The 13,591-nt window shown below is 36.3% G+C and overlaps 1 protein-coding gene and 2 pseudogenes across 2 annotated transcripts in view; 2 read left to right on the top strand and 1 right to left on the bottom strand.

Annotated features, from left to right (window-relative positions):
- The window catches only part of LOC119532412, a 237,897-nt pseudogene that overhangs the window by 34,678 nt on the left and 189,628 nt on the right, over positions 1-13,591 (top strand).
- On the top strand, positions 3,786-5,294 carry LOC119532409 (annotated as a pseudogene).
- Positions 8,765-13,591, bottom strand: part of PPP2R3C (protein phosphatase 2 regulatory subunit B''gamma) — a 44,726-nt gene continuing 39,899 nt past the window's right edge. For both annotated transcript variants that reach the window (XM_037834817.1, XM_037834818.1), the window contains 3 exons: positions 13,431-13,568; positions 10,929-10,988; positions 8,765-9,559 (listed from right to left, as the gene is read on the bottom strand). In XM_037834817.1, the coding sequence (XP_037690745.1) occupies positions 9,371-9,559; positions 10,929-10,988; positions 13,431-13,568 (387 nt within the window). In that variant the 3' untranslated portion in view covers positions 8,765-9,370. The remainder of the gene's footprint in view (positions 9,560-10,928; positions 10,989-13,430; positions 13,569-13,591) is intronic.

Here is a 13,591-nt window from a genome sequence, read left to right on the forward strand (position 1 = left end):
TATATACTCAAAGTAACTGAAAGCTAGGACTCTAACAGACATTTGTAAACTGATGCTTATAGCAGCATTATTCGGAATTGCCAAGAGATGGAAACAGCCCAAATGTCCGTCAACAGATGAGTTGATTAAACAAAGTGTGGCATATACATATGGTGAAATATTACAGAGCTGTAAGACAGAATAAAGTCATGGAGCATATAACAACATGGATGAAACTTGAGGATGTTATGCTGAGCGAAATTAGCCAGAAATAAAAGGACAAATACTGTATGGTCTCACTAACATGATCTAACATTAATGAGCAAACTTTGAGAGTTAAAGCTGAGAACACAGGTAATCAGGAGATAGAAAGAGGGTAGAGATTGGGCATTTGATGCTGAAAGAATATAGAATATTCAACAGGATTGATGTATAGATCCAGAAATGGATAGCACAGTCCTGTGTGATAGGAGAACAATATTGTAAGTACACTGAACAAAGATGACTGTGAGTAAAATTGAAAGAGGAAGGTTAGGGGCATGTATGACACCAGAAGGAAAGAGAGAAGATAAAAACTGAAACCTAGAGTTGTCAGTGATGGTGATTAAATGTACAACTATAAAAATGTTTTTACATGTGGGAGGACAAACAAATGTCAACTTTGCAAGGTGTTCAGAATGGGATGATAGTGGGGAAAATATAATCAATGCAAACTAGAATCTATAGTTAACAGTAACATAGTAATATGCTTCCATTATTTGTAACAAAGGCAGAATAACAAAGCTAACTGTTTAGAAGAGGAGGATATAAGGGTTGGGTATGGGATTCTTGGTGGTGGTATTGTCTGACCTTTTTACTGTATTTTATTTTTATTTTTTACCTTTTTTATTCTTATTTTAATTTTTTTGGAGTAATGAATATGTTCAAGTGCTGATTTTGGTGATTAATGCATTAGTATATGATGATACTCTGAACAGTTAATTGTACACTGTGGATGATTGTATGGTATGTGAATATATCTATCAAATTGCAGGGGGAAAATAAACAGCGGGAAACAAGTGCTGGAGAAAATGTGGAGAGAGGGATGTACCTATTCACTGTTTGTGGGGAAGTAGAATGGTGCAGCCCATCTGGAGGGCAGTGTTGTGATTCCACAAGAAGCTAAGTATTTGGTCACCATAAAGTCCTGTAACCGCCTTATTGAGTATATAGTTGGAAGAACTGAGAGCAGGGATACGAATAGACATTTGCACACTGGTGTTTATGATGGCAGTATTCATGATTTGCAATGGATGGAGGTGGCCTAAGGGTACAATGACAGATGAACAGAATGGTGAACTGTGGTGTATGCATACAATAGAATATAAGCTGCTGCAAAAAGGAATGATGTTTTGAGGTATGCAGCTAAGTGAATGGATCTTAAGGACAACATTTTGAGTGAAATAAGCCAGAATTGAGAAGACAAACATTATAATGCCTCACTAATATGGACTAACTATAATGTGCAAACTCTGAGAATTGAATCTTAGAGCACAGCTTATCAGGGGAAGGCTTATTGTAAAGGTCCCTAGATTGTAAGCTCTTACACGTCTATTCCTGAGTTGTAATCATTATCTCTAAATTCTGAGATGCTGATTTCTTTGGGTATAACCTGGTTGGTCCCTGGAACTAAATCAGACTAAAGGGTAAAGGTGATATTGGCTGTTTTAAAACTTCAACTTTTGTGTGAGACCAAAGGAAGAGATGTTTATTTGGTGCAAAATCTGTATTTTCTGTAGTACACTGAAGAATTTAACTTGTATTGTCAGTTTATTCAGACACCATAATTTATATGGAACTTTGAATTGGGAGTGAGATCTGGTTGGTTTGTACGGATTAGTGTGAAACCCTAATACATCCCAAAGTAATTTGTGCGGAGAATAAAAATGTATTTGTAAGCCCCCATGAGGGACTGGAGAAAATGTTGAAATATTAAACCTTCCCACCTGAGGAATTACTGATATTCTCACAAGCATTGGAGACTACCAATTTAGAAGACCGAGCCCTTGATCTTGGGGCTTGCCCTTATGAAGCTTGTTACTGCAAAGGAGAGGCTAAACTTACGTATAATTGTGCCTAAGAGTCTCCCCCAGAGAACCTCTTTTGTTGCTCAGATGTGGCCTCTTTCTCTCTAAGCCCACTTGGTAGGTAACTCACTGCCCACCCCCCTACATTGAACATCTCTCCCAGGGATGTAAATCTCCCTAGTAACATGGGACATGACTCCCAGGGATGAGCCTGGACCCAGCACTGTGAAATTGAGAAAGTCTTAAACTATATTTAATCTTCCAAACCATGAATGTGGTATGTTCTTCCTTTTTTTTTTTTTTAGGTCTTGTTTGATTTCTTTCAGCAACTTCTTGTAGTTTTCTGTGTATAGGTCTTTTGTGGCCTTCATTAAATTTATTCCTAAATACTTGGTTCTTTGGGTTGCCATCTGTGCCAGTTTGAAAGTATTATGTCCCCCCAAATGCCATTATCTTTGATGCAATCTTGTGTGGGCAGATGTATTCAGTGTTGATTAGATTGGAATCCTTTGATTGAGGGTTTCTATGGAGATGAGACTCGATCAACTGTGAGTGAAACATTTGATTGGATAATTTCCATGGAGGTGTTACCCTGCCCATTTGGGATGGGTGTTGATTGGATCACTGGAGTACTTTAAAAAGAGCCACACAGGCCCAGTGCTTGCTACAGCCAAGAGGGACACTTTGAAGAATGCACAGGAGCTGAGAGAGTAGTTGCAGCTGAGAGACAGTTTGAAGACGGCTGTTGAAAGCAGACTTTTGCTCCAGAGAAGCCAAGAGAGGAAAAACACCCCAAGAGCAACTAAGAGTGACATTTTTGAGGAACTGCAGCCTAGAGAGGAACATCCTGGGAGAAAGCTATTTTGAAACCAGAACTTTGGAGCCGACGCCAGCCACATGCCTTCCCAGATAACAGGTTTTCCAGATGCCATTGGCCATCCTCCAGTGAAGCATTAGCAAACTAAAACATTATCGTAAATGGAATTTTTTTTTCTTGATTTCCTCCTCCTGTTGCTCATTACTAGTGTATGGGAACATCACTGATTTTTGTGTGTTGACATTGTAGCTTGCCACTTTGCTGTATTCATTTATTAGCTCTAGTAGCGTTTCTGTAGATTTTTCTAGATTTTCTACATATAGGATCATATCATCTGCAAAGAGTGAAAGTTTTTCTTCTTCTTCTCCAATTTGGATGCCTTTTATTTCTTTTTCTTGCCTAATTGGTATAGCTAGGACTTCCAGCACAATGTTGAATAACAGTAGTGACAGTGGGCATCCTTGTCTTGTTCCTGATCTTAGAGGGAAGGCTTTCAGTCTTTCCTCATTGAGTATGATGTTAGCTGTGGATTTTTCATATAGTGCCTTTATCTTATTGAGAAAGGTCCCTTCTTTTCCTATCCTTTTGAGTGTTTTCATCAAGAAAGGATGTTGAATTTTGTCAAATGCCTTTTCTGCATCAATCGAGATGATCATGTGGTTTTTCCATTTTGATATATTGGTGTGGTGTATTACATTAATTGATTTTCTTGTGTTGAACCAAGCTTGCATACCTGGAGTAAATCCCACTTGGTCATGGTGTGTAATTTTTTTAATGTGCTGCTGGATTTAATTTGTGAGTATTTTGTTGACGATTTTTGCATCTGTATTCATTAAAGAGATTGGTCTATAGTTTTCTTTTTTTGTAGTATCTTTGTCTGACTTTGGTGTTAGGGTGAAGTTGGCTTCAAAGAATGAGTTAGGATGTCGATCAGTACGAGACCCGCTCCTGCTGAGGAGAGGAGCATCAACAGCAGCACCATGGTTTGGACTGAATGTGTCATGCACAATTCTCGGAATTCATCATTTACTGTGGATCTGTTCTGTTGGAATCTGGAACACTGGAATGATGAACATGTGTTCTTTACAAAGTAGCTCAACAGAAGAACCTTGAAGGCTATGTGGGATTTGCAAATCTAGCTCAACAGAAGAACCTTGAACGCTATGTGGGAGTTGCAAATCTAGCTCAACAGAAGAACCTTGAAGGCTATGTGGGATTTGCAAATCTCCCAAATCAAGTATACAGAAAATCCATGAAGAGAGGGTTTGAATTCACATGTATGGTAGTAGGTGAATCTGGATTGGGAAAGTCAATGTTAATCAACTCATTATTCCTCACAGATTTGTATTATCCAGAGTATCCAGGTCCTTCCCATAGAATAAAAAAGACTGTACAGATAGAACAATCCAAAGTTTTAACCAAAGAAGGTGGTGTTCAGTTGCTGCTCACAATAGTTGATAAACTGGGATTTGGAGATGCAGTGGATAATAGCAATTGTTGGCAGCCTGTCATCGACTACACTGATAGTAAATTTGAGGACTACCTAAATGCAGAATCTTGAGTGAACAGACGACAAATGCCTGACAACAGGTTGCAGTGCAGTTTATATTTCATTGCTCCTTCAGGACATGGACTTAAATCATTAGAAATTGAGTTTATGAAGTGCTTACATGAAAAAGTGAATATCATCCCACTTACTGCCAAAGCAGACACACTCACACCAGAGGAGTGCTAACAGTTTAAAAAACAGATAATGAAAGAAATCCAAGAACATAAAATTAAAATATATGAATTTCCTGAAACAGATGATGAAGACAATAAGCTTGTTAAAAAGATAAAGACCATTTACCTCTTGTTGTGGTGGGAAGTAATACTATCATTGAAGTTAATGGCAAAAGGGTCAGAGGAAGGCAGTATCCTTGGGATGTTGCTGAAGTTGAAAATGGTGAACATTGTGATTTTACAATTCTAAGAAATCTGTTGATAAGAACGCACATGCAAGACTTGAGAGATGTCACTAATAATGTACACTATGAGAACTACAGAAGCAGAAAACTGGCAGCTGTGACTTATAATGGAGTTGATAACAACAAGAATAAAGCACAACTTACTAAGAGCCCTCTGGCACAGATGGAGGAAGAGAGAAGGGGGAGCATGTAGCCTAGATGAAGAAGATGGTGATGGAGATGGAGCAGGTTATTTGAGATGAAGGTAAAGAAAAAGTTCAGAAACTGAAGGATTCTGAAGCTGAGCTTCAACAGCACCATGAGCAAATGAAAAAGAATTTGGAAGCACAGCACAAAGAATTAGAGGAAAAATGTCATCAGTTTGAGGATGAGAAAGTAAACTGGGAAGCTCAACAACATATATTAGAACAACAGAACTCTTCGAGAACCTTGGAAAAGAACAAGAAGAAAGGGAAGATCTTTTAAACCCTCTGTTGACCACCAGTTACATATTAGTTGCCAATATGCCAGCTTGGACATCAGTGTTTGTTGGACCTGTTTGACCAATTTGCACCAGTTTTATCCATAATGATGGATAATGATGGATGTTTAACAAAACATTATTTTGTTGTTGTTTTTGACGGAGATTAAGATGCCTTGAATTGTCTAGGATTGTTGTGTACTTAGAAAGTAACAGCTCTAAGTACCCTTCCTATTTTTTTCCTTTAAAAAAAAAACAGATGTCTTCAATTTAATGCAAGAGAATATTTTACTGTTGTACAATCATGTTCTGGTGGTTTGATTGTTTACAGGATATTCCAAAATAAAAGGACTCTGGAAGGTTTTCATTGAGGATAAATTGCTATAATATGATGCAAACTATGCTTCTCTGTGATAATTATAATACAGAAGTTCTATTCAATGCAGCATATACAATAACGTAATTTAGTCTAACACAGTTGACCCTATTTTTTGACACTTCCATTGTTTAAAAATACACATGGAAAAAAACCTATATGCTTACACTGCACCTAGAGCTTTTTTATAACAACCTTTTTGTTTGTTTGTTTGCTTGTTTTGGATTCCTTTAAATATATACTATTCTCATTTAGTGCCCTCTTTAGCCAGAATCTCATTACTGCTTCATTTTTGTAGTAACATTTAATTTAGATATTTTCCATATACTGGCCCTGCTAAAATAGAGTATAGCATCTTTCGTATGGTAGGAACCAACAAAGAAATTTTCCCTTAACTCCCTTTTTACACTTTATGGTAAGTAGCAGGGGGAAAATGCATTTATAGATCATTGCTAGGCAAAATTGTGACGCTAACGACCAACCTGTTTCTACCTATGTGCAGTCTCTTTATTTTACTAGAAATGGGAATCATGGCCTCTTGAAAAGAAAAAAAGTCACCATCTGCATTTAGCTGTATTCATATATTGCATTTCTGTATTTTTTTTGTTTGTATTGTAAAAATTCACATAATAAAAGTTGTGATTAAAAACAAAAACGAGTTAGGTAGCTTTCCCTCCTCTTCAATTGTTTTTTTAAGAGTTTGAGCAGGATTGGTCCTTTTTCTTGAATGTTTCATAGAATTCACATGTGAAGCCATCTGGTCCTTTTTTGCTATTTCTTTTTTGGGAGCTCTTTGATGACTGACTCAGTCTCTTTAGTTGTGATTGGTTGGCTGAGGTTGTCTATTTCTTCTTGAGTCAATGTTGATCGTTCATGCTTTTCTAGGAAGTTGTCCATTTCAGCTAAGTTTTCTAGCTTATTAGCATATAGTTGCTTGTGGTATCCTCTCATTAGCTTTATTTCTGCAGGGTCAGTAGTTATGTCCCCTTTCTCATTTCTGATTTATTTGCATGAGCGCCCTCGCTCTTTCTCCCTCCCTCCATCCCTCCCTCCCTCTCTCTCTCTCTGTCTCTCATTAGCCTAGCTAAGGGTCCATTGATTTTATTTTCTTAAAGAACCAGTCTTTATTTTTGTTGATTCTATTGTTTTCATTTGCCAATTTCATTTATTTCTGCTCTAATCTTTGTTATTTCTTTCCGTCTGTTTGCTTTTGGGTTAGTTTGCTGCTCTTTCTCTAGTTACTCCAGGTGAACAGTTAATTCCTTGACTTTTTCTCTTTCTTCTTTTTTAATATATTTAGTGCAATAAATTTCCCTGTCAGCACTGCTTTTGCTGCATCCTCTGTGTTTTGATATGTTGTGTTTTCATGTGTTAATCATTTCCAATTTCATTCCATTATGATTCAAGAGAGTGTTTTGTATATCAATATTTTGAAATTTGTTGAAACTTGCTTTGGGACCCAATATGTAGTCTATCCTAGAGAATGATCCATGAGCACTTGAGAAAAATGTGTACCATGCTGTTGTGGGGTGTAGTGTTCTATAAATGTCTAGTTCATTTATCATACAATTCAACATCTGTTTCCTTATTGATCCTCTATCTAGATTTCTATCCATTGATGAGAGTGGTGTATTGAAGTCTCCAACTAGTATTGTAGAGGTATCTACTTCTCCTTTCAGTGTTGTCAGTGTTTGCTTCATGTATTTGGGGGCACTCTGGCTTGGTGCATAAATATTTAAGATTGTTATGTCTTCTTGATGAATTGTCTCTTTTATTAATATAATGTCCTTCTTTGTTTCTTTTGTTTTTACATTTGAAGTCTAATTTGTCTGATAGGCATTTAAACCTATGCCCTTTTGGGAACTGTCTCCTTCACCTGACTAGTTACTCTTAGACAACTTTAATTCTGTCCTTACCCAGGGGCAGAGCTGAAACATGAGGGTTCTGGCAGCTCTAAAAGGCTATTGAAAAGTTAAAAAAAAAAAAAAAAAAAAATCGGAGAGAAAAGAAAGAAAAAAAAAAAGCCTTTTCAGATCTGGATCCTAGCTCCCTGGGTTTGCCAACTACAGGCTGGAGTTTGTACCCGTTTCTGTGTGTCCCCTTTTTCTTAGGGCCCAGCCCTTTTCCAGTATTCTGAGCTCCTCCAACTCTAGAAGTCTGTTTTGTTGTTGTTGTTAGCCCCCCCACCTCTCTGCTTGGCTGAAACCTCCCAGTTCCTTTTGTGTTTGCTCTTAAGTTATCTGTGTTCCGAGCTTTTATTCAGTAGTTTGAATTTGTTAATTAATTCTGTCATTGGAGCCTGGTTGAGTCCCTCTCCTTACTCCCAGCAGAGACTGTTTCTTTTTCCCTCAGGGAACCAGCTCCAAGACAGTCTGCCGTTCCTGTTGGGGAAGAGCGCCAGCCCCCTGGCTGGGGAAAGTTACAGTTCTTTGCTGCCATCTCAGCCATTCCAGCTGTTCCAGACTGGTGTACGATGTGTTTCCAGTCACAGAAGTCCCCCAAACTGTTGTTCCAGACAGTTCCTGGTTATTCACCAATTGCCTTAGAGGGGTAACTAAATTCCACACCTCTGCACTCTGCCATCTTGCCCCTCCCTCTCCAATTTGTTTTCAATTTAATAGATGTTCCCCCCATCTTCGATATTTATTAGTGAATCAGATGAAGGCATGCATATTTAAAGGTGACGTTCTAAATCTTTCTCTAGAGGCATTGTGCTGATACCTAAAATAGCTCACTTGGAAACTTTTAAATGTGGTAGAAGGAAGACAGTGACCTATGAAGGTTTTCTGTTTCTTGAATTTTACTCTCTACTTGTCCACAAGTGGCCAATTTGTAATGTTTATAAATATAGTTATTAACTATGCCTTAAATTTTATCTTTTATTTATGAAAACTATAAAATTTCCCATAAATGCATTAAATGGCTTGTCCTATTGTAATCCTCTTTCTCCCTTTCCTAATTCCTGTTCAACCCTTTTAATAATTACTAATCCCTCTGGATTGCAGTTCATGATAATCCTGCCCTTTTCTGATATCCTACCCTTTTCTAATCTTTCATCTCATAAAAACGAAACACAAGAATTAGTTTAATTGAGGAGCCTTTATACTGAATTAACACGTTCTCACCACCCCTTAACAAAATGAAGTTACACTTTGTAAGCTGTAACCCTGATATACTGATTAATAAGACTAGACAAATCTTTATACCAAAGATTTTAATGAAAATAAAATGTTAGTATGAATACTTTTATTGGAAACATCATTTTAAATGAAAGATCATGTCCAATCACTTCTAAACCAGAAATGAAATAGTTCTACTCTAGTGAATGGAAAGTCTATAATCCTTGATATATACAATATTTTAGAAAACTGAAGTAAATGACTATCCCTCAAATATTCAAATTTTGAATCTTTGATGTGAAATATTTCATGAAAACTTTAAGGTGGTTTGAAGACCTACCTTCAGCAAACCACACTTGCCATATTCAAACTAAACAGAATCAGAATTTACCACTTCCTGAAAAGCAGACTTTGGTCCTACTGCTACCAAATGATTGTAACTCATATTCCAGTAAACAAAACATTCGCTATGTCCTATAGGCAGATGAAAAGTGTTTTATTTAGACCATTACTAAGAATTCTGCTTCAAAGTTTTGCATGTAGAATACAAGCATATCTCAATAAATACAGTTTAGTCTTTCTGAGATCATGAGTCATCAATGTCTGCAGTGTTTTCATTGTCATTTGCAACAAGGGCTTCTCTGTTCTCATAAGTCCAGAAGCCATTCAGATCAATTAGAATGGTGGTGACTGTGTCTCCTTGATTACTGCTGATTAAATCCTGAAGAGAGATTTTAAAAGGATCCTTGGGCTTTACCATGTCAAAGATTTCATCCTACAAGTGGGAAACAAAATCCATTGAAATCAGAAATTCTTAAAGCTGAGTGTATCATGTAACAATCACACAGTGATCTACAATTCAGGGCTGACACTTGAGCTTAGGTAAAATTTTTGTGTTCTCAGTTTTCTCTTCTGTCTAACAGATAAGCAATCTCCTTTTCTCTACCTCCTAAGAATTTGTTTGAAAGATTCCTTAGCTACGTGAGAGCTATCACACATTTTATAAATGAAGAAACTGACGCTCACTTAAATTCAGGCTACACTGCTAATTAGCTATAGGCTGTCTAGTGCAGTACCCTTTGAATACGTTACCTCTGTATACTTTTCTGTTGCTTCTAATTGGTGGTAAAGTCAAGTCTTGATTTAATTATTAAGTGGAAATTCAGCGCAGTTAAAGTAAAAACTTAAATGCTTCCGATCAAGAGTGTGACAAAGCTTCATTTCCAATACTGATGTCAACCTTTTATGCTGAACTGAGGATGAGAAAGCCCCTTTTAACTTCAGTATTAAAGAATTAGTCATCCAGAATGATGCTAAATCTTACCAAAACTTCCTGGAAAAGATGGACCTCTTCTATGTTATGAAGTGTACAATATGAATTTTTACAAGGAATTCTAATCTTTTTTGTAATAAAATTACTCAGTATTTATTATAGTAGCATTTAAGGCAGCAAATTGCATTTAAAAAAATTGAATAATTCAAATAAACGAAATGTATAAACCTTTAATCTTGTATGTTCATGAAACTTCCTTTTCCACGTTGATTTGCAGTTTCTTGAATTGCTTGGTGCAATGTTTCAAATTTGTCTCATTAAGCCAAAGTAGCCTTAAGTCTTATCCTTGCTTAAAATTGGGTAGGGTGTTTTATTATGTTATTCAACCTGAACCTAAATGAGTATTGAATACTGAATGTTTTTTCATAGCCGGTTACCAAAATGCTAAGTAGCAGCATTTGTTTCAAATAGTGGTGGTTTTCATACTGTATGATTGATGTCTCCTTAAATCTAATACCAAAATGAGCAAAAGCCTTTGAAGTAGCAGACTCAAACATGCTCTGGCCTGAACAGTTCCAAAAAAGTTCAGTTTACAATGGACTAGAGTGCCAAAGGATGCAGGTTATATTGATTCTCTTAATTTTCAATTAAAACAAATGCTTCCAATGAGAACACAAAACCATAAGCTACACAAGTCAAGCATCAATCCAAATGTGGTCTCAATTTCTAATGATTTATATATCAGTTCAGAATAATAGCAAATACCTGATTCTGTATATACTTCTTAGTTCTCATAAAGCTGCTTTCACATAAAATTTGATTTAATATAAATGATTATCAGGTATTATGCAAATTTAAAAGAAAAAGTAACCTTAACATCTTGAAATGAAACAGGATCTTGTCCATGGATTTTCATTAGTTCTTGTATGGCCTGTATTTGGTAGAAATAAATGTGTGAATAAAATATACAACAACCTCTCTTCTGTCCCCAAGTTAGCACCTCTACTTCTTTTCGTAACATATGAACCTCACTGGTCTGAACCATTCTTGCCACTATTCTCAAGTTCCTTGAACTTGCTCCATACCCAATCCAGGAAACCTGCACATTGGATCAGTGTAACCATTTATCCTTCTAGTTCTATACTTTAGCTACTGAGAACTAAAGAAGAAAATGATACAAGACTGAGGACTGCTGCCTACTCCACAGCAATTATTCTGTTATGGCCTGTTCCTCTTATTTCCCATGAACACAGTTTATACCTTTACCAACTGTTTAAGCTCCCAGCCCACCACACGTTGCCATTCCACAACTTGTCTTTTATTTTATAGAAAAAAATGGAATCAGACTTTCCTCTAATTCTTTCCTTTTATAAACTTCATTCAAAAAATGTTGACTGAAGAAACTGATCCAGTTGGATTAATATTTTAGGTGATAGTTATTCTCTATGGAAAAAGTGAGGCTTAAAATTCTTGGTAAATAAAAGGGGGATGTGAAAGGAAATGAAGTAAGTTTCAGTGGCAGAGAGATTACAAAAAGGAGCCGAGAGGTCACTCTGGTGGGCACTCCTGTGCATAGTATAGACACTTTTTAGGTTCTGGTGGGTTGGAATAGCTAGCAGTGAGTGCCTGAAACTGCTGAACTGCAGCCCGGAGCCCTTGGGTCTTGAAGACGATTGTATGGAAGTGTGGCTTATGGGGGGTGACAGTGTGATTGGGAGGGCCGCGTGGTCCGTGCTCCCCTTTGTCCAGTGTGTGGATGGATGAGTGGAAGAGTGGGGGCAAGAAAAAAAAAGGGGGGAAAAAAATTTAAAAATTCCTGGTAATTATTCAACTAATTAAATTTGTTCCTAGTGTTTACTCTGTATGAGGAACACTACTGATACCAGAGTATCCACAGAGAATCTCTCTGAAGTAGATAAGAGTCTCTGAGGACTACTATAAGCAGAGTGGTGGATCTGGATGGTATGATCTAAAGTGCATTACCCAGGCTCTCTTTATCACTGGGATATGAATGTACAAAGTCTTTACAATCAGCCCAGGATTACAGAGCTCAGCACCAGCAACTTCTTACCTTACCTTATACAAGCAACCAAAAAAAAAAAGCCCTGAGAAAATACATGCATTTATAAAATTGTTTAAGTGTATTTTAAAAACAAAATTTAATATGCTAAGAGTAAAAGATACTACACTTAAATCTTTATGAAAAAGAGTTGAGTATTTAATTTCCAAAAGACATATTTACTTTGTTTTTTTCTAAAACAGAATTTTCATTTAATAGGTGTCCTAATGTGGAGATGTCCCTATAAAGGGTTGGTGTTAACTTTTCCGATTAGCAATTGATTTAAGCTCATAGAGCTTTTAATTTTTAAAAAATGTATTCTAACACAGGGACTGTAATTTATCCTTCTAATATTTGCAGAAATTACTATCTAAAAATTCATAATGGAAGGCCTTATAGAGAATTTAACATGATGTTATGCAATATATGCTATGAGACTTAGAAAGATGAATTTGGAAACCAGATGAAGTTATTGGAAGAATACTGAAATGTTTTCAAATGGAAGAGAAGACACTTTTCAGGGACAATGGTTTATGACAAATGTGAAAACGTTATTTTTAATGTTTTAAGACCATGTCTTCTTATTGTTTATCTTAACCATATAAAAATCACACCATCTTCTAAAAACCAGCTATGGATATATGGTAATGAAGTGGAATACTACTGTATAAAACTTTTCCATCAAGTGGAAAGGTCACTATTGAAATCAAGGAATGGTTTGTCTTATAAGGGCAGACATTCCTACTTTTACACCTGCTGCATCTGAATGCTTTATCAGATAGAATTAAATTCCACTTCACAGCTCATCATGCTATTCTTTGAAACCAACTAAGGCACAAAATAAGTGCTTCAACAAATCTGTTTCACAATAAACCTGGCACATAATTCTGGCCAGTTTTAAAATTATTTTTAGTTTACTTCTGTTTTTATTTTTTTCTACAGCACAACAGTTAGAAGAGTCTGCAAAATTTCTATGGAAAGGACCTACCTTATCTGAACTGTTAAAGTTTCTACAAAATTTTGCACACTACTCTTTGATCACCAAGAGCACTGAATTTCTCATGCTTGGTTATATCTCCAGTGGCTAGCACAGCCCTTGACATCCATTTATACACTTTTAGTATTCTACATCTAAACAAATCAGCTTTATCTAGCCCATTTATGTTTCTTTTAAATAGATCTTGACTGACTTCTTAAATCTGTTATGCAAACCTTTTTGTTAAATTAAAAATTTGTCATTAAATAGGTAATGTAAGCCAAATGTGTATAAAATATCTTAAGGAATAGTGACTTGGTTACACAAATGAGACTTACCCTAAAGAAATAATTAAGGGAAAAAACATTGAGATATCCTTTGTTCTCAATATCAAGCAGTTTGAAAATATATTGCAGAGCTGCAGGTTCCTTTCGGTTTTCTAATGCAAGAACAAAGTCCAGGTAGGTCTTATAATCCTAGAGAAATGAAATGACATTGA

Source organism: Choloepus didactylus, chromosome 4, assembly GCF_015220235.1.
Source record: "Choloepus didactylus isolate mChoDid1 chromosome 4, mChoDid1.pri, whole genome shotgun sequence".
Lineage (NCBI taxonomy): Eukaryota > Metazoa > Chordata > Mammalia > Pilosa > Megalonychidae > Choloepus > Choloepus didactylus.